General features: G+C 46.9%; 17 protein-coding genes across 17 annotated transcripts; 13 read left to right on the forward strand and 4 right to left on the reverse strand.

The window, feature by feature from the left end:
- Window positions 1-525: 525 nt before the first annotated feature.
- Window positions 526-1,113, reverse strand: NEDG_01713 (uncharacterized protein; the record flags this gene model as incomplete). The annotated part of the gene is made up of 1 exon (XM_067689131.1): window positions 526-1,113. The coding sequence occupies one exon, from the start codon at window positions 1,111-1,113 to the stop codon at window positions 526-528; it is 588 nt and encodes a 195-aa protein (XP_067544605.1).
- A 622-nt stretch (window positions 1,114-1,735) lies between these two features.
- Window positions 1,736-2,992, forward strand: NEDG_01714 (uncharacterized protein; the record flags this gene model as incomplete). Its single annotated transcript, XM_067689132.1, has 1 exon — window positions 1,736-2,992. The coding sequence occupies one exon, from the start codon at window positions 1,736-1,738 to the stop codon at window positions 2,990-2,992; it is 1,257 nt and encodes a 418-aa protein (XP_067544606.1).
- Window positions 2,993-3,987: 995 nt separating this feature from the next.
- NEDG_01715 (uncharacterized protein) lies at window positions 3,988-5,592 on the forward strand (the record flags this gene model as incomplete). The annotated part of the gene is made up of 1 exon (XM_067689133.1): window positions 3,988-5,592. One exon carries the CDS (start codon window positions 3,988-3,990, stop codon window positions 5,590-5,592), a length of 1,605 nt encoding a protein of 534 aa, XP_067544607.1.
- Window positions 5,593-5,720: 128 nt separating this feature from the next.
- On the forward strand, window positions 5,721-6,893 carry NEDG_01716 (uncharacterized protein; the record flags this gene model as incomplete). Its single annotated transcript, XM_067689134.1, has 1 exon — window positions 5,721-6,893. One exon carries the CDS (start codon window positions 5,721-5,723, stop codon window positions 6,891-6,893), a length of 1,173 nt encoding a protein of 390 aa, XP_067544608.1.
- A 189-nt stretch (window positions 6,894-7,082) lies between these two features.
- Window positions 7,083-8,393, forward strand: NEDG_01717 (uncharacterized protein; the record flags this gene model as incomplete). Its single annotated transcript, XM_067689135.1, has 1 exon — window positions 7,083-8,393. One exon carries the CDS (start codon window positions 7,083-7,085, stop codon window positions 8,391-8,393), a length of 1,311 nt encoding a protein of 436 aa, XP_067544609.1.
- Window positions 8,394-8,467: 74 nt separating this feature from the next.
- NEDG_01718 (ribosomal RNA-processing protein 36) lies at window positions 8,468-8,914 on the forward strand (the record flags this gene model as incomplete). The annotated part of the gene is made up of 1 exon (XM_067689136.1): window positions 8,468-8,914. The coding sequence occupies one exon, from the start codon at window positions 8,468-8,470 to the stop codon at window positions 8,912-8,914; it is 447 nt and encodes a 148-aa protein (XP_067544610.1).
- Window positions 8,915-9,051: 137 nt separating this feature from the next.
- On the reverse strand, window positions 9,052-10,989 carry NEDG_01719 (uncharacterized protein; the record flags this gene model as incomplete). The annotated part of the gene is made up of 1 exon (XM_067689137.1): window positions 9,052-10,989. The coding sequence occupies one exon, from the start codon at window positions 10,987-10,989 to the stop codon at window positions 9,052-9,054; it is 1,938 nt and encodes a 645-aa protein (XP_067544611.1).
- A 543-nt stretch (window positions 10,990-11,532) lies between these two features.
- On the forward strand, window positions 11,533-12,486 carry NEDG_01720 (uncharacterized protein; the record flags this gene model as incomplete). Its single annotated transcript, XM_067689138.1, has 1 exon — window positions 11,533-12,486. One exon carries the CDS (start codon window positions 11,533-11,535, stop codon window positions 12,484-12,486), a length of 954 nt encoding a protein of 317 aa, XP_067544612.1.
- Window positions 12,483-13,292, forward strand: NEDG_01721 (syntaxin 1B/2/3; the record flags this gene model as incomplete). Its single annotated transcript, XM_067689139.1, has 1 exon — window positions 12,483-13,292. One exon carries the CDS (start codon window positions 12,483-12,485, stop codon window positions 13,290-13,292), a length of 810 nt encoding a protein of 269 aa, XP_067544613.1.
- Window positions 13,293-13,445: 153 nt separating this feature from the next.
- NEDG_01722 (uncharacterized protein) lies at window positions 13,446-14,747 on the forward strand (the record flags this gene model as incomplete). Its single annotated transcript, XM_067689140.1, has 1 exon — window positions 13,446-14,747. The coding sequence occupies one exon, from the start codon at window positions 13,446-13,448 to the stop codon at window positions 14,745-14,747; it is 1,302 nt and encodes a 433-aa protein (XP_067544614.1).
- Window positions 14,748-14,771: 24 nt separating this feature from the next.
- On the forward strand, window positions 14,772-16,475 carry NEDG_01723 (phosphatidylinositol glycan, class B; the record flags this gene model as incomplete). Its single annotated transcript, XM_067689141.1, has 1 exon — window positions 14,772-16,475. One exon carries the CDS (start codon window positions 14,772-14,774, stop codon window positions 16,473-16,475), a length of 1,704 nt encoding a protein of 567 aa, XP_067544615.1.
- Window positions 16,476-16,760: 285 nt separating this feature from the next.
- Window positions 16,761-17,912, forward strand: NEDG_01724 (tryptophanyl-tRNA synthetase; the record flags this gene model as incomplete). Its single annotated transcript, XM_067689142.1, has 1 exon — window positions 16,761-17,912. The coding sequence occupies one exon, from the start codon at window positions 16,761-16,763 to the stop codon at window positions 17,910-17,912; it is 1,152 nt and encodes a 383-aa protein (XP_067544616.1).
- Window positions 17,913-18,030: 118 nt separating this feature from the next.
- On the reverse strand, window positions 18,031-18,954 carry NEDG_01725 (uncharacterized protein; the record flags this gene model as incomplete). The annotated part of the gene is made up of 1 exon (XM_067689143.1): window positions 18,031-18,954. One exon carries the CDS (start codon window positions 18,952-18,954, stop codon window positions 18,031-18,033), a length of 924 nt encoding a protein of 307 aa, XP_067544617.1.
- A 129-nt stretch (window positions 18,955-19,083) lies between these two features.
- Window positions 19,084-21,384, forward strand: NEDG_01726 (uncharacterized protein; the record flags this gene model as incomplete). Its single annotated transcript, XM_067689144.1, has 1 exon — window positions 19,084-21,384. The coding sequence occupies one exon, from the start codon at window positions 19,084-19,086 to the stop codon at window positions 21,382-21,384; it is 2,301 nt and encodes a 766-aa protein (XP_067544618.1).
- Window positions 21,385-21,749: 365 nt separating this feature from the next.
- NEDG_01727 (transcription initiation factor TFIIA large subunit) lies at window positions 21,750-22,304 on the reverse strand (the record flags this gene model as incomplete). The annotated part of the gene is made up of 1 exon (XM_067689145.1): window positions 21,750-22,304. The coding sequence occupies one exon, from the start codon at window positions 22,302-22,304 to the stop codon at window positions 21,750-21,752; it is 555 nt and encodes a 184-aa protein (XP_067544619.1).
- Window positions 22,305-22,331: 27 nt separating this feature from the next.
- Window positions 22,332-22,589, forward strand: NEDG_01728 (uncharacterized protein; the record flags this gene model as incomplete). The annotated part of the gene is made up of 1 exon (XM_067689146.1): window positions 22,332-22,589. One exon carries the CDS (start codon window positions 22,332-22,334, stop codon window positions 22,587-22,589), a length of 258 nt encoding a protein of 85 aa, XP_067544620.1.
- Window positions 22,590-22,617: 28 nt separating this feature from the next.
- NEDG_01729 (uncharacterized protein) lies at window positions 22,618-23,529 on the forward strand (the record flags this gene model as incomplete). Its single annotated transcript, XM_067689147.1, has 1 exon — window positions 22,618-23,529. The coding sequence occupies one exon, from the start codon at window positions 22,618-22,620 to the stop codon at window positions 23,527-23,529; it is 912 nt and encodes a 303-aa protein (XP_067544621.1).
- Between the last annotated feature and the right edge of the window lie 441 nt (window positions 23,530-23,970).

Raw genomic sequence — 23,970 nt, forward strand, 5'->3', positions numbered from 1 at the left:
TTTCTAACTACAGGCTGCTTTTTTTCAAAAGTTAACGGTTTGGTGGGCAGCAGTCGCCAGAGCAACACTCCCTATCTTTCTGTGGGCAGCAATCCGCGGAGCAGCACTCCCTATCTTTTGGTGGGCAGCAGTCACCCGAACAGCATTCCCTGTTTTGTTTTGCTCCAGAGCAGTCACCTGAAGGACAGTCTAGGTTGTTGTTGTTCTTTTGGCTGTGTCCTCGTTTTTGAACGTGTGCATTGTCTTTTCTGGCACCCCTGTTGTGGTTTGGTGCTGCTGAAACTAGTGCGACTGCGGTGAATGCTATGATTGATAGTAAAATAGTGTATGTGCTTCTCATTGTACTTTATAATTCCATCTGCTATTTATAGTTGTTTTTATCAGCCTTGCGGGGTATCAGCATCTTTTTTCGCCCCAGGTGATCGGGTTGGCCAATCTGGTGGCTTGTGTTTGTGTGTGGTTGGTGGATACATTAGATAATCACTGGGGCATTGATTGGCTGGTAGGCTAAAACATATTGATCCCTTATTCGGATTTTTCATTTGGGTGGTCCATGCACTCTGCTGCCTCTGCAGCAACTAGGGACGTGTGCTGCTCATTTGCGACAACTCGGGCAAGTGATTGTGCGTATTTTTTGGTGGCTCGGTACTTTTCCCGGGCCAGCGCCTTCTCTGCCGCAATAGCTGCTTTTGTAACAACCACAATGTCATTCCACTCTTTCCAGGCGCACTGGATGGTTTGGGGTTGGGCGCTGGGTAGTTTTCTAAGGGTCTTGTATGCTAGCCACCGATCTTTTTTCTGCGTAAGCTGTGCACGTAGCTCTTTGGAGGGGCAGAACTTAGGCGGGTTGAGTTTCAAGACGCCGGGCTGGGTTTCAGGCGTTGGCGCAGGCTGGTGCCCAGCCTCTTCTTTGGTGAGGATGGTGCACCGCTTATTGTACTGCGTTACCCACTCCGGCTCTGTCTGCTCCAGGGAATCAGTCTCTAATTCACTCTGTTTTCTCACCAGTATTGGTCTGGTGCTGGTAGAGCTTGGGTTTGTGTTCGGGTTGTTTGGAGCCTTTTGGCTCCGTCTTTTAGGTCTTTGGGTAGTTGGCTGAGAAAAATACTGCATACGATGTTTTAGATTTTTCTTTAACATTTGAGGGCAAAGAGCTAACCCTATTGGCAAGCGAGTAAAAAGCAAAGTTATTGGCAAATTAAGGTTGCAACTCTATTTCTCCCAGAAAGATTAGAACAGCACCGATCCACCCTAATAGGCTTCGGGTTTATTTAAACCAGGAACAGCCAGATCAATGTTTTAGGGATAGTCCTGCGCTTCAATTAGACTTCCCGATGTATCTAGGCGCTAAAATAGTACCCAGTCCTTAATTCTAAGTCATATCGGTCTACTTATTAGTGCGGCCTCGGGGGCAGTGTGCTGGCTATCACCACTAACCCGAATTAACCCAAGGCCACGTACCCGCATCCTCACTACTGTACACACCGAACACACACCGAACACACATCGAACACACATCGAACACATACCGAACACATACCGAACACATACCGAACACACATCGAACACATACCGAACACACACTGAAACCTACTTCGTGTTCGGGTTAGTTTATTTGTGACGAAGATGCTGGGTGGTGGTACAGCAGAAAGGATGCGGGGTGGTTTTTAACGCACCAATCACACACTAGCCAACTGTCTGTTATATAAATTAGTATTTCGGGAAAGCATAAATCATGGGTTGGTGGGAGACGTTCAAAGACACATTCAAACAACTACCATACCTGGCTCTTATAAAAGCCCACAGGCTGTTTCTATATCCAGCAATCTTTATTTTGGCAGTGGCTCTGGTAGTTGTGCTCATATCTCTAACCTCCACCAAATCAACCAAAGTTGATGAATACACCAAGAGCAGAGAAGAAATAATTGCATTTAACCAGGCCTGTGGGGGCAGGTTAAGATATAGCGCGTGGATAGACGATTCCACCGTTTACACCGAGAAAAATAGCTTCCACATCCATTTAAAAGAGATATCCTTAAACGACCTTCCAAAAACAGTACCGTTTCCGATGTATGTTTCCAGCCTACACATCTATGGAGGCTCTGCCCCGAGCACACCCACCGAAACCACCGAACTAGCTAACAAACTTGCCAGAGTTCTTGAAGCCTTTAGACACTGCTATATAAAGCACCTGGAGCTGAGAAATTTTGACATCGAGTTTGCTCCAGCCCCAGCCACGCCTAGGATCCGCCGCCAGACACCCGGAGCGATAACCTTCTATGAAACATCTTCTTCTTTTATCAGCTGGTTTGGAGAAAGTGTCCAACTTCTCTGCCCAAACAGGAAACTAGCTCTAAATCTGATGTACTCTGCCAACATCAAGTCGCTGGAGTGTCTAGACTCCCTAGGCATTGCAGGCCCCATCAAAACGTTGCTGGTTATGGATCTACCAAACCTAGAAAGCCTTGGCTGCCGGGTGCTAAACAACACGGGGGTAGCCCATAAGATCTACCTGTTTAACCTCTCCAGCAAGGTAGAAGTCCCCGCATCTTTAGCCCGCAACATAGAGAGCCAAGCCAGAAACATCCAAATTGGGTTTGACATCTACACCAAGCTTACGATGCATAAAGGCTTCTGCCTGAACAGCCCGTATCTATCTCTGGTCCTGGAAACCTATGAGGAGCTGTGCAGCCACCCCAACCCCGAAGACCTAGGCACCCGGAACCCCTATGTGACCCACATCTACGTATCACAGCCAGATGCACCACAGGAGACCACCAAAGAAGTTGTCACCCAGATTGTAGAGTGGGTGGCTACGCGGTTCAGTGACGTAGGGTATGTTACTATTAGAAGCAACACTCTAAATCTACCAGGCCTGCAATCCTTTATAGACCAGGCAGTCTTCTACAAAGAAAGACTACCCATTGCCAAAATCATCATCAAACAACTCCAGCCATACACCATTGACAGTCTTACAACATTCGACGTCTAACTCTCCCAACCATAACACGCACACCCACCATACTTTATTTACACGCTGTACACCGGTATACTTCTATGCAAGCCTAAGTATTAGGCATTGCCAATCCATCGATGCGATTGGCCTTGGGTTGGTTTTTCAGAGTTCAATCAGCAATCAGTACCGGCATTGCTGGTTCTGGCCACACTGTTGCTGTCTCTGGTTCTGGAAGCACTCCTGCTGGTTCTGATTCTGGTTCTGGAAGCACTCCTGCTGGTTCTGGTTCTGGTTTTGTCCGCATTCTTGCTGTCTTCGTGATCCGCATTGCTGGTTCTGTCTTGGTCCACAGCTACCTCCTCGGCCCATGGCAGATCCACATCCTGATGCTAGTGCGACTGCGGTGAATGCTGCGATTGATAGTAGAATAGTGTATGTGCTCCTCATTGTACTTTAGAATACCTGTCTGCTATTTATAGTTGTTTTTATCAGCCTTGCGGGGTATCAGCATCTTTTTTCGCCCCAGGTGATTCTTGATGAAATTGAGGCTTTAGTGATTGACCAATAACCGAGCACACAGCTTAAAGAGACCAGCTTAAATAAAAATTTACCATGGAGGAGAGTAAAAGAAACCAAGACTGCCGACAGCTTCTTTCTTCGCCAGGAGTCAATGTTACTTCTGGGATAAAGTATGGCGCCGACTTTCTTGTGTATTTGGGAGTGCCTGGGGAAGTGCATGCCTCTTTCACAGTTAACACCGACCATCCAATAACTTTCAAGACTCTGGCTGCACTCGTCCGGGTTTCATCCTCGGCAAAAAAGGAGAGTCTTCTGTATACAGGCCGTTCTGAACAGCCGTTTTTGCGCTGTTCAAGGTTTTTTTGCTAATTGGCGGGTGTTCTTTCCTTGTTAGAGATTTCCTCAAGTGTTCGATGCAAGCTCCAATACAGGTTCTCTTTTCAGAATGTGAAACGCATCTCTGACTGTATCATCCACAAACTTCTATAAATAGTGGCAAGAAAGGATCAGCCATGAAGAAAACAGTCCTGATCATGGGAGTATTCGCTGCACTAGCTGCGTGCAAACACGGAGGCAACCCTAGGTATATTGGCAGCGAAGTCAATGACACCTACTCGCACGGGTTTGTAGCCCACCCACCAGCAGCAGTAGCTTCAGCTTCCAACCCAATCATTCCGGTGCATATAAAGGAAGAAACCTGCGATGCGCAAAAAAAAAAGGTCGATAATATCTTGATTCTCACATTGAGCACAATCAAAGGATTCTTTTCCAGTGTTATGAATCTTGGAGAATACTCCATCTATCCTACCGTTTTTGTACACGCGTACTCAGCCGATGAGGATCAAGAGGAGGAAAACAACTACCGAATGGAGTTGGAGGAAGAGGACTATAACAACCGGCAAAGGGAAATAAAAAAGTTCAATCAAATCCAAAAAGAATTATTGTCATATACCGGGGGAAGAGATGGTCTTCAACCAGACTTGCTGGAAGAAAGCTGCATCCCTGGGAGGGGGCTGGGAGCTAAAGAGACAAGACAGGCTATTCACAAACAAATTGACCACTTAAACGAGCATCTCAAGCATGTAGGCGAGGATACGCTCTATGACGCCTTTTCGGGTAAGTTTAAGGCCCTAAAGACTAAAAAAGACAACATAGAAGCTTTTGTTAAAAAAGGCGTTAAAAACGCCCGCAAAAACCTTGTCCGCCAGGCAAAGCTCACCCGGGCGTACACTTCTTCGGTAGCCCAGGATGTTCTAGACAGGTACGACAACACCGTAAGATCTGCCGCGTTACTCGGGGACCTGGTTAAAAAAGGAGTTGTTACTGCCAAATCAGCCGCCTCAGAGCTAGCCAGAGCGGCCACCCAAAGGCCCCGGGCCATACTTCACGACGGGTACGAGAACATCAAGAATGCTGCCAGTGACTTGTTTGAAACCGCCTCAGGGACCGTGGACGGGGTTATCAAGGGGTTGAGAGACTCTCCCGCCGAGCGAGAGGGCCTTGCCAAAGAGTTCCCAGACATTGCGCAGTACCACAGAAAGCTTTTAAGCCCGCAGGCTTATTCTCCCAAAACAGCGGGGCGTTCAAACAGGTTTGAAGTGTGGCTTAATCCGAAGCCTGCGCTTCCACGGATAGAGGCGCACTGGGAGGAAATGGGTGTAAAGGTGGAAATGCTTCAGAGCAACTTCCGCCGAGTCTCAGAAAACATTTCTGTGCTGGACAGCAAGTACAACCACAGGCTCCAGGAAATAACGGACGACCTTTCCAAAACACTGGTTGCCCTTCAGAGCAGGCTGGGAACAGACATAGCCTTGGCAGTCCCCGGGATAGAAACGCACCAGGAGCAGTTTAAAACGATCATTGAGGGCCTAAAGAGCAAAACAGACCAAACGATTTCGGGCACCTTTTCTCCCAAAGGCCTTCTTGACTACAGCATGGACATTTCCGAAAAGCTGCACAACTTGGATGCGCTAATTCTCTCATTTTTTCCGACACTGACATCTCCGGGGGTATACAGCACCGGGGGTCTTCTTGCTTCAGGCGAGCTCCGGGCGGAAGATCATCCGTCCTACAGCTCTTTTTTGACACCAGGAGTTGGCACATACCTTCGCGTGTGACTGTGTTCAGGTTTAGAGTCTGCCTAAATGATTGTCCAAATAAACATAGATCTTTAGTTCGGGGGCTGGGTCTGGGCGCCATTGGCTAGTTTGGGTATATTAATGCAGAGTTCGGGGTAATTTAAAAAATGGATAACGGTTTATGGATAAAGTCCCAAAGAGAGAAAATAATGGTTCAGGTTGAAGATGACTTTTCAGAGATGCTAGTTCCTTGCGCAAACAAGATTGGGTCAGATGGTCAAAGCATTTGCAAACCGTTGCTAGCAGTTCTGGTGGAGAAGTACTGCAAGGACGAAGCCACTGGCCAAGAGCCCAATGAGCATCTTGTGTATCTAAACCAGATCACAGACGAGCTTGTCACAATGACCAAGTATTCTTCAATTATCTACCACATGGACCACCAAGAAATCTGTTTAGATATTGAGAAACACATTAACAAGCTCTTCTTTAAGGCGCCCAGCGTGGCGGGGGCTGACTTGTTGGCAGATGAGGACCTTCCTCTGAACCTAGCCACCAACTCCTACAAAGTGATCCTGATGGGGGCTCTGATTGTTAAGCATGCAACCTTAAAATTAGAGCATGCTGTCAACATCAACCGCGACTATTCAAAGTTTCTAGTGCAGCTTATCGCAGTTAGAGACCTGGTCACGGAGCAGAAAGCATCTATCCAGACAATGCTAGCCAGCCTGCCTAGTGAGCCGGTTGTAACAGGCCTTGACCAAGAAACGGTTTTACCAGCCTATCAGAACTATTTGGAGAAATTGTGTCAAATACACAAATCCTGTGATCTTAGTGCCAGCGATGTTGTTTGGAATAATCTGACTGTTTGTATGGGACTGTTCGGGTTTATGTTCCTCCCCCTCCTTACACCAGGTTTGGGGAACACCATCCAGCAGATTAGCCGCTCTGATTGTGACCTAGGTGTCCTAGTTAGCTATCTAACCATATTCTTCTCCTACCTACTACTATTTAGTCTAATGGTCAAAACATACAGCCATCTTGTAGCCCACTGTTCAAAGAGGTTTTCGTACTACAAACTGCTTCTGCTCCATTTGCTACTACTCCATCTACCGCTACTTGGTATTGGTTTGCCTGTGGCAGCTTGCAGGGTTAGTGGCCCGTCTAAGATATTTTTGACCATGCTCAGGGGGGTTGGAGGACTTGTTTATCTCATATTCTCTTTTATTTACTATCCACCCAAACGCTACATGGTTTCTTTTTCAGTCGGAGGCTTTTTCACCATCGTTAAGATGGTTTTTATTCACTGCCTTATTATAGCTACCACAACCCTCCTTTTGTAGCATACCATTCTACCGAACACTAACCCGAACAGCTCGTGGGGTTGGTTTGGTGTTTTGACGTTGAAATAAAAGTCTGTCGATTTGCAAGATTCTGATTTTGTGTCCAGGTTAGTTCGGACAGTTTTTTAAATTTTTCACATCCGAGCATAAATAAATTACTATTTGAAAAATTTTACTAAATTACTTAGGATGCTTGATGTAGTAACGAATGAGGTAATCAACGGCATAGTCAGGAAAAAAACCCAATTGGCGGTTAGTGAGTTTGTCGATGAAATCAATCTTCTAGGGAAAACCACTATCCTTCATTCCGAACAGATTATCAGCACCATTAAAGAACAGTATCCCGATCAGCCGATGACTCACTTGGCAATAGATAAAGTAGCTAGCACATTAGCCGAGATTAGGGCGAAAACTCTCAACAGCCACCAGCCAAACGTGCCTTTGGCAACAGCCCAACTAATTATTCAGAGACTCGAACAGGAAATTTCCACCCTCGCCACGGAGCTGGATCTTCTAGCACAAGCCCCAAACCGAAACATCCAGGCCTTGACCGACCCATTAATAATTGACTATTGGACCAAGTATCAACACATACTATCTTGGTTTGCTTCAATGAAAATCGTATCTCTAAAGATGGAGACACACCAAACCAGTCCCTATATCAACAATATAAACACCATATGCACCACATTTCCTCTCTACCCAGACCTAATCCAATCGCCTCTAGCGACAAAGCTCCAACTCCTAGATACATACCCCGAAAAACTTGGTAACATCAACACTAGGAACATACATGCAGAGATCTTAAGATTCAATGAACCTATTCAAATCCGGCAATACAATGTGCACATCGCTACTATACCTGGCCCGAGCTCTTTGTTTTATAGAACTCTAGTCTATTCCATCCTCTACATTATAGTCGTCTCCTACCCAATGTCAATGGCAATAGCCCATTTAAACACCATTGCCAATTTTAGTGAGTTAAACATAGACATGATTGCAGATTTTGGCTTCAAATACACCGTACATACAGGTCTAGCACTGCTGGCCTATTGTGGGAGGGGGTGGCTATATTGGCATCACTATTGTGTCTTCACCAAACTAACTATGCAGTTCAAACTATTGTGGTTTCCTGATGTTGCTCCGCTATTTTGGTTAGGAACTGTGCTCGGGGTTTATTTCGGGACTTCTAGTTTTACTCGGCTTCTGTGTTCGGGACTATCAGTGCTTCCTCTAAAAAGGTTTTTGGCGGTACATTCGTTCCTGGTGATAATCAGTGCATGTTCATATCTATCAGATATAATTAGAGCCTACAGACTGCAAACCCAGGGCTCTTTATTTGCCACAATCAAACAGAATATTATACCTTTTCTGATGATGGTGTTTCTAATATGCGCAGTCATAATCACAGCTGTCCTTAACGCACAATATGTTTACATCCTATACACTAACCCAAGATACTATGCCTATATGTCTCGCGAAATATCGTCTATAATCTAGACAATGAACAAAACAGCCAACTAGGCCAAGATCAGTGTTTCAGTAAAAAACAGCTTAAAATTTTTATTCGTACTATGGCCCGAGGAAAGAGCACAGTTCCAGTCGAAGTATCCAGCAAATGGGAGAGAAAAAGAAAAGAGGAGCCTGCGATTCTCGACCCCCGATTCAACCCTGAAAAGTTTAACCCATTAAAACACACAGAGAACTACCAATTTCTCTACTCCAGAGAAAAAGACCATGTTGACGCACTGGTAGCTAAAGGAGAAAACGTCAAAAGCATCAAGTCGCGCATCACTGCAAGAGAAAGGTTTCTCAAGCTCAAAATGAAAGAAAAAGAAAGGAGAGACCTTGAAATAGAACTCGTAAAACAAGGAAAAACACCTTATTATCTGTCCAGCAAGAAAAGAAAGTTAGTTGAAGCCATTGACACTGCCCAAGAAAAAGGAGTAGAGCATGTACTATCAAAAATCAAGAAGAAGCAGAAAGAGAAAGAAAATAGGTCCCGTGGATTAATAGAGTAAGTGTTCGGGTTCGGGTTCGGGTTGTTGTGCTGGTATATAAATACACTTAAAACTAGCTACTTGTCTTTATTTGATTACTCAGTGGACCAACCTCACCAGGGCTGTTTTTTTCGCAGGCGAGGATGCGCCACTGTCCGTTAGAAGGGGGCTGCCCCCGTGAGCCTCGTTGAGAGTGAGATCGGCAATAGCTCTTTTTCTTTTAGGAGCTGGGCCAGACACCCCTCAAACTCCACGGCCAGGTACTTCTTGACGAGACAGTTCGTTAGCATGTACTTGTTAATGGGAATGTTAACCACGCGTATCCTTTCCTCGGGCTTTTGGATGGCGCCTGCAAAGATGCTTGGTGTTACGTCCATACGGCACAAAGGACACACCATAGTGCATAGACTCGCGGTGCCCCCCGGGCAAGGTTCGAGGCCAACCATGGTGGACAGGCACTCAAAGCAGAGCATGTGTCCACACGCAAGCAAGTCTACCCCCGGAGCTTTGTTTTCCAGCCTCAGGTCTTGCTCAGTGCACAGACAGACCGGGCACCTAAAGGTTGGATCTCTTTCTTGCCGGTTTTTTGGAAGGAGCTTGGCTGCCGTGGGCGTTAGGTCAGCAAACATCTTTCCGCTGACCCAGTCCGTGTACTTGGCCAGCGGAATGAAATAGATTGTGTTCGGGTTTTCGGGGTTTTCGGGGTTTCGGGTGTTTTCGGTTAGCTCTGGCAACGTGTGTGCTTCTGCCGGTTCTTTCCAGGCATAGGTGAGCTTGGCTTGTTTTTCTCCAATTCTTAGCTCTTCTAGCAGCGGCATTGAAAAGCTCCACTGACTCTTGGCCTGGGCAGATGCCTGAAGAGCCTCCCAGTTCGGGGCGTTGATCACCACTTTCCTGATGCAGATAAATCCCAGCCCCACCCAGGTTAGGAGGTAGTCTAGGTCGGTGGCTGTGAGCCTGGCAGTGGGCCTGAAGTTAAGCACTACCGTGGCTGTGAATGTGTTGTAGAAGGCGCTGCTTTCATAGTACTGAAGAGGGCTATCAATTTTCTCATTTTCCATGTCTTCGATAATAATTGTTGCGATAGCAAATATCGGAAAGCCCTCAATGTCTTGGCTGTTCCAGAGGATGTTAAAGATACACATGGGCAAAGTAAAACTTTTTATAAACGTTGATACGAGAAAGCACACAAAACCGGTCAAATTACTGTCAATCATATGAAACACACCACTCCCTAGGTTTCTAAACACTATGTACTTAATGACGTCTATATTGTCAAAGCATTCAGAATGAAAGTCGGTAATCCGCGGCAGGTTGATCAGGGATAGCCCGGTAGCTACTGGCCTGTTTGGGTAATGGGTGATGTAAAGGTTGTTCAGGCACTGAAGGTTTTCTATGCTGGAGTTTTCTATAAAAAGCTCTGTTCCGTTAAAAAAGCCAAACTTGGTTAGAAAAAGATCAATTACCCCACTTGAGACCTTATCAAACACAACCTTTTGGATGAACATCTTACAGTGTCTCGGGATTTTAATCGCCGGATATGTGATAGGTTGGTCTAGGTTAGAAATCTCAAAAGTTTCTATGTCTAAGTTCCTGAATGAGTTAATTATCTGAACAAGTTTGTGTCCATCAGCCTCGGAGCTGCTATACTCTCCGCTTTTGGTGACATGTATCTTCTGGAGGGGAAGTCTCATAAAATCGTATTTCTGGTTATCGGGAGTGTACCTGTCCAGGTCTATTCTAAAGCAAGATACTATTTTTAGCACCGACTCTATTACTTGGGCAGATTGATTCTGCAAAACCAGTTCCAACCCTGGGGTTGCGTCTGAAAAGACTTGTACGAGCCGCTGCAGCTGATTTAGTTTGTATGCGATGGCATCCACTTTTCTATCTGCATCAATGGCTGCACTTCTGGGTAGATTATCTGCTTGCTCCAGGGACAGTCTGCCATGTGGTAGGCTCCCTGCTTCTGCCATTTCAGAAGAAGCCTCACCACCACACAGCACACCCAAAGCCCAGATCAACCCCAGCAACGCCGCCCACTGGCTAGTCGCTTTTCCTTTTTTCTCTCCTCTACTTAGGCTCTCTCTCTTCATTGTTTACCCGTTGAATAAAAAAAGATCTTTTAAAGCACTAGATGTGCTTCGGGTTAGATAATCTACATCTCTAGATTATCATTATCTGTGGTTGAATTAAAAATTAAAAATTAAGAATTGAAACCTAACACTATTAGAGTGGCAATGCTTAAGTTTTCTTTTTTATGAAAGCTTTTTATTTTACGCTTCCAAATCATTACCTTAATCAAAACCAGAGCTAGCCCATAACAATGGTCTTTAAAACAATATAGGTGGCAAAAACATAGTTGGCAGCAAAGATAAGACCCACACCAAGCACAACGTCTAAAATCACATCGTTGGATACCCTCTCATCTTTGTGGTCATCAGTATCGGGTATGGCTATTACGTTAGTGTCCATACAGATCTCATCGCAGGGGATTTATTGCGAAACCCGAAACAACTCTGAGACACGCTCTGTCCTACTATGCCCACTGGCCATCTAATAGCTAGTTCGGGGCAGGAGGTCTTTGCGCCCAGAGAAGTGCTCTACAAGCTATTTGCAGAAATAATTGGTGTTTATTCATGGGGAACAGGAAAACGCGAAGAAACACCCAACTTGAATCAGCTACCACAAAGGAACACATTCCAAAGAACAGCATCCAAAGTGGGTACACATACCTTGACATCTACAATACCAACGGGTTAGCACGGAGTTTCAGTGCACCGGCAGGCACAGAGGGCGGGTGCGGGGCCGAGATAGTGGGCAATTCAGCGCCAGAGCTGTTCTATAGTGTCAAACTCCTCTTCCCCATTGGGGCTGGGGGCACCTCCCAAGTGTTTCTTGGGGAAGATCTAAGAACCCGGAAAAAAGTGGCAGTTAAGCTTGTGGACACAACAGGGCACAAGAAAGGCAGCAGCGCAGTCAAAAACGAAGTGACTATTCTTAAAGAGCTAGCACCCCACAAAAACATCATTACCTTTTATGGGGAAAAGCCGCTCACAGGAAGGTCTATGCTCTATTTTGAGTACTTCCCAGGAACCGAGCTATTCTACCTGCTGAAATCCTGCAAAACCTTTTCAGGGGGAACGCTGATCAGAATATTTGACCAGCTTGTTTCTGCAGTTGCGTTTCTTCATGCCCAGAGAATATGCCATTTGGACATCAAGGCAGAAAACATTCTCATTAGCAGGAGCACCCACCTGAAACTGATTGATTTCGGGATGTCCAAAAAAGCCCTCAAAAACGGGCTAATTGAAGGGTACGGGGGAACAATCAACTACACAGCGCCGGAAGCGCAGGCAGGTGGTGTTTACAATGGGATCCTTGCAGACTCGTGGTCGTGCGGGGTGGTTCTTTTTCTGATGGCAAATGGATACTTCCCCCAAGAAGGCAATAGGTCGCCACATTTGCCCCAAACCCCTCGTTTTCTTCAACAGATCACACACAAACTCCTGGAAAGCAACCCCGCAAAAAGAGAGCCAATCTCTGCTCTTTGGAGCCAGCATAAATCACAAATACCCCCAGGGGACGAATGAAAGTGGAGCAGCCAACAAAGGATATCTTGGAAAGCATACAACACATCAACATGCGAGCAGACGATGCAAACGTACTTCTCTGTGAGCTTTCTTCGCTGAAGAACCAGCACATGCTTGCCCACGAAGAAACAAAGCCCGAACTAACCCGAAGCATTGAGACTATTTCCAAAGACTTCCAAGCACTCCTCTCGTCGATTTTAAACGATGTCCACCAGCTTCAACAAGGAATTGGAGCACCAGCCTCATCAAACGGAGCATACATGTTCTCCACCCACATTGCAGCTCTAACACAAAGAGCCCAGAAAATCCTAGAGGCCTTCAAAAACGAAGAACTGGCGATTTACGAGCGAGAGAGCGCCAGGCAGAAAGACCTCTACCGCATAGCCAAGCCAGAAGCTACAGACGAAGAGCTTGAGCGGCTGCACACAGCTGTTGAGGGCAAAGCGCTCATTCAGGCAGCCTACTCTTTGGGAGCCAAGTCGGAGCATAGCATAATTAGGGCGGCAGAGGAGAGGCACGAAACAATCCTCTCGGTTAGCGAAGACCTAGCCCGTCTAAACACCATTGCAGAAGAGCTCAGCCAAATCATTGCAATGGGAAGCACCAGCATTGACAGTCTAACCTACAACACCCACGCAATGAAAGATTCCACCATCACTGCCAACCAGCACCTCCAAAAAGGGGTTAATTACCAAAAAAGGAAAAAGAAATTTATTTTGTTTGTCTGGGCCATAGCCGCAATTGTTCTTCTGGGACTCACACTAGGCATCCTCCAATACCTTCGCAAACTATTTCCCTTGTTCTAGCCAGCAATAAATATACATCAGTGGGTAGAAGATTCCAGCAATCAATGTATGCCCGGTTAGCTCAGTCGGTAGAGCATCAGACTCTTAATCTGAGGGCCGCGGGTTCGAGCCCCGTACTGGGCGCTTTTTTAATTGTGTATTTTTTTTACTCTGATGAATACGCCACCAAACACGAAGTACACGCTTGAGCTGCTCACTTCAAATGAAGCAAAGAAGATAGACATACTCCAAGATACGTGCACCATAGGCAGCATGTCAGATGCCGATGTCAAAATCACGGGAGTGTCTTCCTGCATGATAGACTACAAGACAGACAGTCTACACATCCTCAATGGAACCATTGTTCTTAATGGAAAAACACTGACAGACACCGAAGTAATCACCTACCCGTCAATTATCTCAATCGAACACAACACCTTCAAGATAGACAAGCTAGACCAAGCACTTGGCGAAACAGGCTCTCTCTCCTCAGAGACCATAGCCATTGAGTCCGAGAGGTCGATTGAGCCTTTTTTCACCGTATGTGATGGGAAAGAGATGAAAAAGTACGAGGAAGAGATGCATACGGATGAAGCAGATGAAATGAGTCTTACCAACAGCGATGAAAGCACGTCAGATAGTCTCTGCAAGTCGATGACCGAAAAAGAGTTTTGCACCATTCAGCAACTAGCCACGGAGCTGGTAATGGGGGCCATGCAGAAAACCGAAGAAGAACTTGAACCGGAAACACGTTCAGATGAGTTACCTGAGCCAAGCGTAAGAACAAGCATCTTTGGCATTATACCATACGAAACAGCTACGATTAGCTCAGAAATTACAGATGAAATGACAATTGGTGGCAGCACAGCTCTACCACAGCCCGAACCCCACCACATGCACCCACTTATTGACGGTTCAGAGCTTGACTTTACCCTAAACGATCCAAACCTAACTCTCACACCTTCAAAAACCCACAAAATACTCATACCCACTACCACAACCACAGAACCAGCCAGTACCACCACAACCACAGCCACAGAACCAGCCATTACCAGTACCACAGAACCAGCCACTACCACTACAGCCACAGAACCAGCCATTACCAGTACCACCACGACCACAGAGCCAGCCATTACCAGTACCACCACAGCCACAGCCACAGCCACTACCAGTACCACCACAACCACCACAACCACTACAGCCACAGAACCAGCCATTACCAGTACCACCACAACCACAGAACCAGCCACTACCACTAATGAGTACGTGTGTGCCAATGCTGAGCCAGAGGCTGAGATAAACATTCCAAACACGCCAAGCAAGCCAAAACGCAGAGCATCTATCTCCCACCAAATGTGTGAAATAACTCGCAAAAGAACAACAGACGAGATCACTATTGCACCTAAAAAGGTAAAAAAGAGCAAACAAGGTAAAAAAGCCAAACAAACTAAACAGAGCAGGAGCGCAGGGAAATAAAGAATTTATTATTTTTGTTTATTAATGGGAGACAAGCTAGCAGGCTCTAAGTTGCTGTTTCCGTCTTTGCTGGCTTTCCGGTTTATCAACTCGCTCCTCCTGAGAACACACTTTGAACCAGATGAATACTTCCAATCGGTTGAGGTGGCAATGGCTCTTATCCTTAAAAAGAGTGTCTTTACCTGGGAGTGGTTCTATGGTATCAGATCGGCTGTTTTTGTTGGTTTCTTCTATCTACCTCTGATAGCCGCTAAGTGGGTGATTGGGCTAGGTGAAGATGTGCTTCAGGGTTTCAGAGGCCAGGAAGTGTCCCTGACCAACCGAAGGGAAGGAGTTGTCTTTATGGCGGCGGCCCCATACGTTGTTAAGGCCGTTTGCGCCCTAGTTAGCGCTCTTGGGGACTACAGCACCATCCAGGCATACAAAACCGTTTACGGCATACAGGAAGCCATTCCAGTAGAAATAGTTCTGGCAACGGCTATGAACATTGGGCTGTGGCTCTATTCTACCCGGTCACATATTAACTCGTTTGAAATGGCGATTGGCATCTACATTGGCTCAAGGATCCTCTGGGCAGCCCAGTGCAAAGATAAGAACAGCAAAAAAGGCTCGCTATTTATTACGGCATCGCTATCAGCACTTCTTCTTTACCTTAGGCCTACATCCATCATGATTACCCTTCCGATGTGGGCGTGGCTTCTATACGATGAGGTTAGAAAGTTTTCTACTGTCTGGAGGATAGCCGTTGAAAGAAAAGAGGGGCGCAGTAAGATGTGGCTGGCCACATATCTCAGGCACAGTCGAATAATTACGGCCAAGAACCTTGCAGCCGGTCTGTTGGTGCTGGGTCTCTGCTGTCTTATTGACTCTCTGTTTTATGGGGAGGTGACATTTACTCCGTACGAATTCTTCCGTCTAAACATAATTTGTAAGATCTCACACATCTTTGGCGTCCTTCCCATGCACTACGTCTTCTTGTTTTTTAGCGTTCTCATGGGGGGGTACACGGGAATGCTTGCGGTCTCAACCATCAACTACCAAAGCATTGTTTTTTTGGCCCCAATGGCGTATCTAGTAGGCCACAGTCTGATTATGCACAAAGAGATGAGGTTTCTTCTTCCAGCAGTGCCCATGTTCAACATCATAGTAGCAAGGAACCTTAAGAGCGTGATGAACACTCCAGGGAGCACAGGGATACTTCCAGCCGTTAAAAGGCTGATGTTTTCCAAAAAAGTGTTTGTTGGGAACCTTATTCTCGGGATCATTATCGGGGTGGAGCACCAAAACATTAGGCGGCCGCTGTCTTTCCTGCGGGAGGAGTGCACCAAGCACCTTCTCACCAAAGACTCTCCCCTGTTTATTCTCTCAACCTTTAAGCCGTACATGCTCCCCATGAACACCTACCTGGGGCACCGGAGAATCATTACGCGAACGGTTGACAACAACCCCAATCTTACCCCATGGCTCACGTACCTGAAAAAGAAGAAGCGCTTTGACTCCCCGAAGTACCCGCTCGTTCTTGAGGAGCACGAGATCTTTTCGTCCCGAATGCTTGACAACATCGTTCGGGCCGGCCCCCTCGACTACAACTTCATCGTTGTTGACAGCCAGTATGAGGCAGAGGTAGAAGAAAGACTGCCGCAGTTTATCAAGGTTCATGGTTCTTCGCACGTACGCGTGCCCTGGGTCGAGAGTGTATCTATATACAAAAGAGCAGTTAGTCAATAAATAGGCAGTGTCACAGTCACCACCCATACCCATACCCCACGGTATGCTATGCTATGCGGCATCTGTAAAACCCCACGCTATGCTATGCGGCATCTGTAAAAATAAAAAAGTACGCCTCGTCAGGGGCTCGAACCCCGGACCCTTAGGTTAAAAGCCTAATGCTCTACCGACTGAGCTAACGAGGCCCAAATACACTGAACAACCCAGGGAGTTCTGACTATCCAAACACTAGCCCGGAACACAGCTAGTAGCATTAACATTAAAACTTAATTTTTTACTTACCGTATGGATACGCCTCAGCAAGTTATTACCCCGTGGGAGGTAGAGTCGTCAAAGCCAGAGGAGGGAATAGACTACGAGAAGGTTATTAGACAGTTTGGCTGCCAGAAGGTAACACCTGAAATGATAGCAGATAACGAGCTAACCCACCTCTTTTTCAGGAGGGGCATTGTCTTTGCGCACCGAGATTTCAACGTTATCATTGAGAAGATAAAGCAGGGGAAAAGCATCTACCTCTACACTGGCAGAGGACCAAGCAGCGAAAGCATGCACCTGGGCCACGCCGTGCCATTCATGTTTTGCAGGTACCTCCAGGAAAGGTTCAACTGTAAAATAGTTATCCAAATGACAGACGATGAGAAGTACATCTGGAAGGACATCGCACTGAAAGACTCGATCAACTACACCGTGGAAAACGCCAAGGACATTATTTCGTTCGGGTTTGACCCAAAAAAAACGTTTATTTTTTCCAATACCCTTTATGGACATACTTTTACCGAAACGACCCTAACCATTGAAAAGTCAATTATGGTAAAAGATTTTATGAAAGTATTTGGTTTCACAGATACCTGCAAAGTCGGCCAACTCTCTTTTCCCTCCCGGCAAATGTCTCCATGCTTTGCCTCCTCCTTTCCTTCGCTGATTGAAAAAGATGCCTGCTGCCTGATTCCGTGCTCCATTGACCAGGACCCCTACTTCCGCCTGGCCCGGGACATCTCACATAAGATAAACTCAATCAAGCCGGCAACCATCTACACGTACTTCCTCCCAGCACTCCAGGGCACAGGAGTCAAGATGAGTGCTAGTTCTTCAGTTTCTTCAATCTATCTCAACGACACCCCTGCAGAGATAAAGAAAAAGATCAACAAGCACGCCTTTTCAGGGGGAAGGGATACCTTAGAAGAGCATCGGAAGCATGGGGGCGACCCAGACGTAGACATTGCCTACCAGTACTTGCGGTTCTTCCTGGAGGACGATGATCAGCTGAAAGCGTACGAGGAAGGGTACAGAAACGGAAGCATTCTCAGTGGAGAGATGAAAAAGGCGTGCATTGAAACCCTCCAGCTCTTTATCAAAGACTTCCAAGCCCGAAGAGCTGCCATTACCCCCGAGGTGCTCCAAGCCTTCTTCACCCATAAGCTTCCCTCGCCACAATAAACCTCCACGCCAGCAAAATAAGCCTCGTCTCTTATTAGAGTGTCCCCAACCCTAGCCTTGACCCAACCATGACCCAACCTTACCCTAACCCATTTTATTGTTTTCCCGAAAAGGAAGCCTACGCCTTGTTCTTGACTTCTTGCCGAGCAGCATAGCCCGTGGCATGCGCCAGGATGCGCTTGCTTATGGCAGCGTATCTTTCCTTCCAGTCACTTACACCCCAGGACTCGTAAATCTGGAGGAGTATTTCCTGGAGAGCTCCTTCGGTTTTCTTCTCTTTAACCATCCTGTTCATGATAACGGCTTTTTCCATGGCAGTGTACGTTGGAATGAGTAGGGACACAAGGGCGTAGAGGTATTCAACGGCACTTTCTCTGTTCTTGGTGATGGGCAGGTGGAGTACATCCACCCCATCACTTGTTTCTCTTACATAGACGTTAAGTATGTCCAGCACTGGGGCATTAAGGGCCTGGCTTGCTTCAAGGAGCTGGCTAAGAAGGACCAGAGCTTTTCTTGTGATGTCTTTGCCATCCGTCTGCTTTCTTTTGTCAATCAAAGACTTTAGCCTCTTCATTGGGCTGTCAAGAACAAAGACAACGGAAAGAACGCTTTCATCAAGAACTTCTTTGAATGACGCAGTTAGGGTTCCACTCTTACATGAGTACTTAACCCGTTTTTCAGCCATCTCGAAGTTTTTCATAAACAGCGAGGACTCACCGCGGGTGTACTTCTCAATGGGCACAACGCTTTGTTTTACATTGACTATGTAAACAACCCTGGACACTGCGCAGGTGTCAGCCACCCGATGAAAATCAATCGTGCTGGTGCTGGAGCTTTCGCCAATTTTAAACCTGACCACACCTGCGCCGCGGTGTTCCTCGTAGAGTCTCCGCTTTACCTCCAAAAAGACTTCATCCTCTTTCTCTCGTATGCTTTGGTCAGGGCTGCATAAAGACATTGAGTCTTTCCATGTCTCAGGTACTGCCCTTTTGTTTTTGTAGACAGCCGCGGATTCATTCATGTATATTCCCAATTTCTTCATAAACTCAAAAAAATAGGACTATTTATGTCTCGGGGTTTCTAGAATGGAAATATCTATTTTAAGACATGAATGATGCATTAGGAATTTCTCTCGAAAAGTCTCTTTTTTCAAGAAGATTTTTTAGCAAGCATGGGAAGCAAAAAGAGCAAGCTCCTCCAGAAGTACTTATCCAAGAAGAGAACGCAGAAAGAAAGAGATGCGCTGTTTGAGCGAGTGCGAGAGCTCCAAAAAGACAAAGCTGCTGATCTCCTTCCCTCTTCCGAGCTCCATAGGAGCTACGCCCAAAAGAGAACGTGTCCCAAAAAGGAAATTACCAAAAAGGAAGGGTCTGTGCCTAGCCCACTAGTGGCTGTTTCCAGGGCTATGCCCGTGAAAAACCACAGCCAAGAACACCCCACAGATGGAATAGTGCTGGCAAAGAAAGAAACGCGGACGCTAGAGGACCTGCCGCCCATTGAAAGCAACCCGGCACCGCCCATTCAGCCCGCCCCTCTCAAAACGCCAAAGACTCTGTCGCGAACGAGAGAAAGCAACCGGGCACTTCCAATCACCTACGCCGAGGATGAAATAGTGACTACCATCAAGGAAAACTATGTAACCATCGTTTCGGGGGGCACGGGGACGGGGAAATCGACCCAAGTGCCACAGTTTCTCTATGAGAACGGGTTTACGGGGCTGGGCAAGATCTGTCTCACCCAGCCGCGGAGAGTCTCCACCCGAGCTATTGCCGCGAGAATATCAGACGAGCAACAAACAGTGCTTGGGGCACTCTGCGGGTACAAAATACGATATGAAAACATGAGCACAGAGGCCACCGAGATCTTCGTTATGACGGAAGGAATGCTTTTGCAGGAGCTATCCGAAGACCCGCATCTGAGCAAGTACTCGGTGGTTATTTTAGACGAAGTTCATGAAAGGTCAATGATTTCCGACGTTCTGCTGATGGTCCTTTTAAAGCTGGCAGTTAAAACAGGCATCAGAATCGTTTTGATGAGTGCAAGCCTAACCCAGGAGTATGTTCAGAGTCTGTCACGGACCAACCTCAACATTCCTCTTATACGGGTGGACCCGCAAACATATGAAGTAGAAAGACACTACCTCCCCTCATCACTCGCGCACTACCACTACCTTGATGAAATAGAGAAGCGGATAGTTAGCATTGAGACGGGGAATGACGACGAGTCCTTTGGCGAGTCCTCAGACGAACCCGAAAATAAGGTTCAGGTTCGGGGTGCACCACCAAAGTCAGCCATCCCGAAAAACACCCCGAAAAACACACCGAAAACCCAAACCAGCCCACAATCAGGCTCAATACTGGTCTTTGTGGCTACCAAGGCCGAGACTGAGATACTTAGCAGGCGCCTGGAGGGCAGAATCACCAGACGGATCTTTTCCCTACACAGCGACACAACCCCGGAGATGCAAGACGAAATCCTTAAGCAGAGCAATGGGCTAATTATCGCCACCAATGTAGCCGAAACGTCGCTAACCCTCCCAGACGTCAAGTACGTGGTTGATGGGGGAAGAGAGATAACCAGGGAGTTCTCTTACGCCAGCAACGCCTACAGCTACAAAGTTTCTCTGATATCCAAAAGCAGCGCAGAGCAGCGCTCGGGAAGAACGGGGCGAACAGGTCCAGGGATTGCCTACCACATCTACACCACGGTGGAGTATGAGGGCATGAAAGAAGCTAGAGACCCCGAAATTCTCCGCGAGCGAGCCCTTCCAGCGATCCTACCGCTGCTGAGGATGGGGATACAGCCAAAACACATCCCGACCCTCCCCTTCCTCACCCCCCCGCCTGCATTCGGGATTAAGGAGGAGCTTTGTGTTCTTTCAGGTTTTTCATTCATCAAAAACAATGAACTTACCGCAAACGGGCGGCTATCTCTGCAAATACCAATAGACCCGCTAATGAGCGCTGCCGTGATAAGAATAGCCCTGGCGCAGCCAAAGTATCTCCCTCTAATGATCCACATTGCAGCAGTCTCCGACGTTTGCAGCACCAAGAAGTTACCGCATAAGCCAACACACACCGTAGACGAGGACAAAAGACAGTACCTTGAAGCAATCTCTCTTTTTCCATCGCTATCACCATCCTGCAAAGATAAAATCAGCCAAATAGACACTCTTATCAGAAGCTGTCTCAAAGCACTGCTCCAGGTTACCCCAGGCACAGACCTCCCCACCGGCACTGAAGCTGTCTCAACCTGTATAAGCGTACTAGTCTTTCTCTCACACAAAAACCTTGTTACGCTCTTTAAAGGCAAGTTCTACCACAGGGGAGAAGAAGTGCTTGTCGAAAGTCCTCTGCCGTCAATTGTATCAGAAGAGCCCGTTTTAATCGTCTACCACTCACTAGTTGAAAAAGCCACCACCCCGCTTAAAAAGCTCCACTTGCACCTTCCCATCATCTCGCAGTACGACTGAGTGCACCTGCAGATGTAAGCAGCACTGTCCCACCCGCCAATAAACACACGCCCGTTTTAACTGCTTTTTTGCTGAGTTTATTCAAAATTACTGATCTAATCGATACCTTATATTTTAATATTTTTTATTTACCATGCTTCCCTTCACGCTCAGAGCAAACAGGAAAGTCTCCCCGAACACCCCTCGGCTCATCTGGTCGCCCTCACAGGATGCAATCGAATCACCATGTAGCAAACTCATCAAGAACCGACAGAGCAGGATCAGAGCCAGAGCCCTTCTTGATAAGTTTATTGAAATAAGAATAAAAGAAGCCGAGAAGCCCAAAGAGAACGATAACATCAAGAGGATTTACTTCTAAATGTACATTACCACTCAAGATCACCACTTGCCATATTGAAGGTATAATCTGTTCTGCCAATTGAAAGAAACCCATGCTTCAAGGTACATCTCCGCTTATCCTTAACCCTGGTTACTTTATCGAATAAACAAAGCATCACGTTTTTGGTAGACTCTTCGTTGTCTACACCACAGTCGCTTTCTGTTAAGTCGTTAGAGTCTAGCTCTTCCTCTAGTGCTGGGGTGGCATCTGACATGCCATCGTACTGGTCGTAGCGTCCCTCTTTTTTTTCGTCTTTGTCGTCTCTATCGGGGTAGTAGGGGTAGGGGTAGTCCCTGTACGCATAGTCTGGGTAGCCGTATGCGCTGTCATAGTAGCCGTCTGCAGGCACGCGGGCTTCCTGGTACGAGTGCCGTATTTTGTACTCTCCAATGTCGGTGTACTCGCATATTTTGGCAATCCAGGTGTTTTTAATTTCTTCAAGAACGGTCTTATCTATCCCAATCCGGTAGTTATCCTCGTCGGTGCTTCGGATTACTTCCTCAATTAGCTCTCTGTATACTCGTGGTACTTCACTGCTCATATTGCAATAAAAAAAGAAAACAGAAAAATGGAAGTATCGTGCCGAAAGTGCAGGGGAGCGATTACTGGAGCGTGGCTGGAGCATAAAGGATGCTCCGTGCTTATTTCCGAGGGAAGAGTCGCGGGAGCTAGGATGGAAGAGATAACATCAGGCAGAATCTACTGCAACCGATGCAACAACGCACTTGGACGGTTTATGTGGCAGGGAACCAAATGTATTTGTGGAACGTGGCTATTTCCCTACATAGCAATCCACAAAACAGCCGTTGACGTAATAGAGCCGTAATGTTTGTTTGTTTTAGCCACCGTTTCATATGGGCTATAAAAGAAAGGTCAAGTGTGTTCCCATGAAAGCTACCATGTTCCTTGGTACAGTTGCAGTCATTGGAACGCTTGGATACTTGGCAGTCACCCATCGGGAGCAAACGGTCAAGCTAGCACTCGGTCTACTTGCTGACCTGAACATAGTCAAGGGAAAGGTGCTTGCAGCGCTAAAAGCTTCAGAGAGGAAGCAAATAGAGGCAACGCTTGCAGGAGAGCTAAAGAACATTGAGAAAAAGATGGAAAAGATTGAAAGCAAAACGATCGAAACCAAGGGCGGCCTTGTCCCTGCGTCTCTGGTCCAGGCACCCGGCATCCCACAGTATGACAAGGAGGCAATAAACCTGCTTGCAAATACAGTCGTGGACAAGATCATTGAGCAGTACCTTACTGGGATGCAACCTCTGCCCCTTGACAAGCTTGCTGCTCTTTTTGGTAGTGATCTGCCAGAGGTGCCCGAACCTGAAAAGATTCCAGCGATTCAAAAAACCAAAGCTATCCAAAAAAAAGAAGTGAAAGGGTCTGTGCACAAACGAGCGCCCCGGACACAAGTTCATCATTCGCCCTCAAAGGCCAGGCCAGAACACAGTCCAGCTAAGACGTGCACAACAAATGCGTGCTCCTCCAAGTCTCTGCACTTTGCCATGCCCCGAAAGCCTGGGTCTGCAGTCCACACCAAGGTTTTTGCTGAAGAGCAGCCATCGGTTAAACTAGGCCAGGTAAAACAGGCATCTTCACCTGGTCGGGCACACCTGCCAAGCACTCCACACCTGCCAAGTACCCCAGATGTGTCAAGGTCTTTCAAGAGACTGATACCCCAGCCCGAACCACTTGAGGAGCACAAAGCTCTTACAGAGTTTACTGAAGAAGAAGGCGAGGAAGATGATGGGGAAGGACTTATCTAGGGCCGGTAGTTGATTGGGTGATGGGGCGACAATAAAATATTCAGTTAGGTTTTGGGGTAGTGTGGATGGCAGGGGTAGGGGTAGTGAAGTGAAATGTTTATTTTCAGGTATTCGGGGTATTCCATTAGGGGTACTCGGTAGAGGCAAAAATCTTCTAAAGACGAGGTAAGTGGTGGAACTCAGAGCCGGAACAGCCCTTTTCAACCCATAGTATGTTGAAACTAGCCATATTGTCCCAACCCCTTCTTTCTATCACACCGTTAAAGCCAGTGTTGATGATTTCAGCATCGCAGAGGGGGCATTGGGTATAGATTTCTGGTTGTTTTGTCAGGCAGCGGTAACATCCCATGTGTCCGCTCTTACACACAATGCCCAGATACTGGGGCCTGTCTTCGCTGCTCATCTGGTTAAACTCGTCAACTCTCTTGTTACAGACAAAAC

Source organism: Nematocida displodere (assembly GCF_001642395.1).
Source record: "Nematocida displodere strain JUm2807 chromosome Unknown 7, whole genome shotgun sequence".
Taxonomy (NCBI): domain Eukaryota; kingdom Fungi; phylum Microsporidia; genus Nematocida; species Nematocida displodere.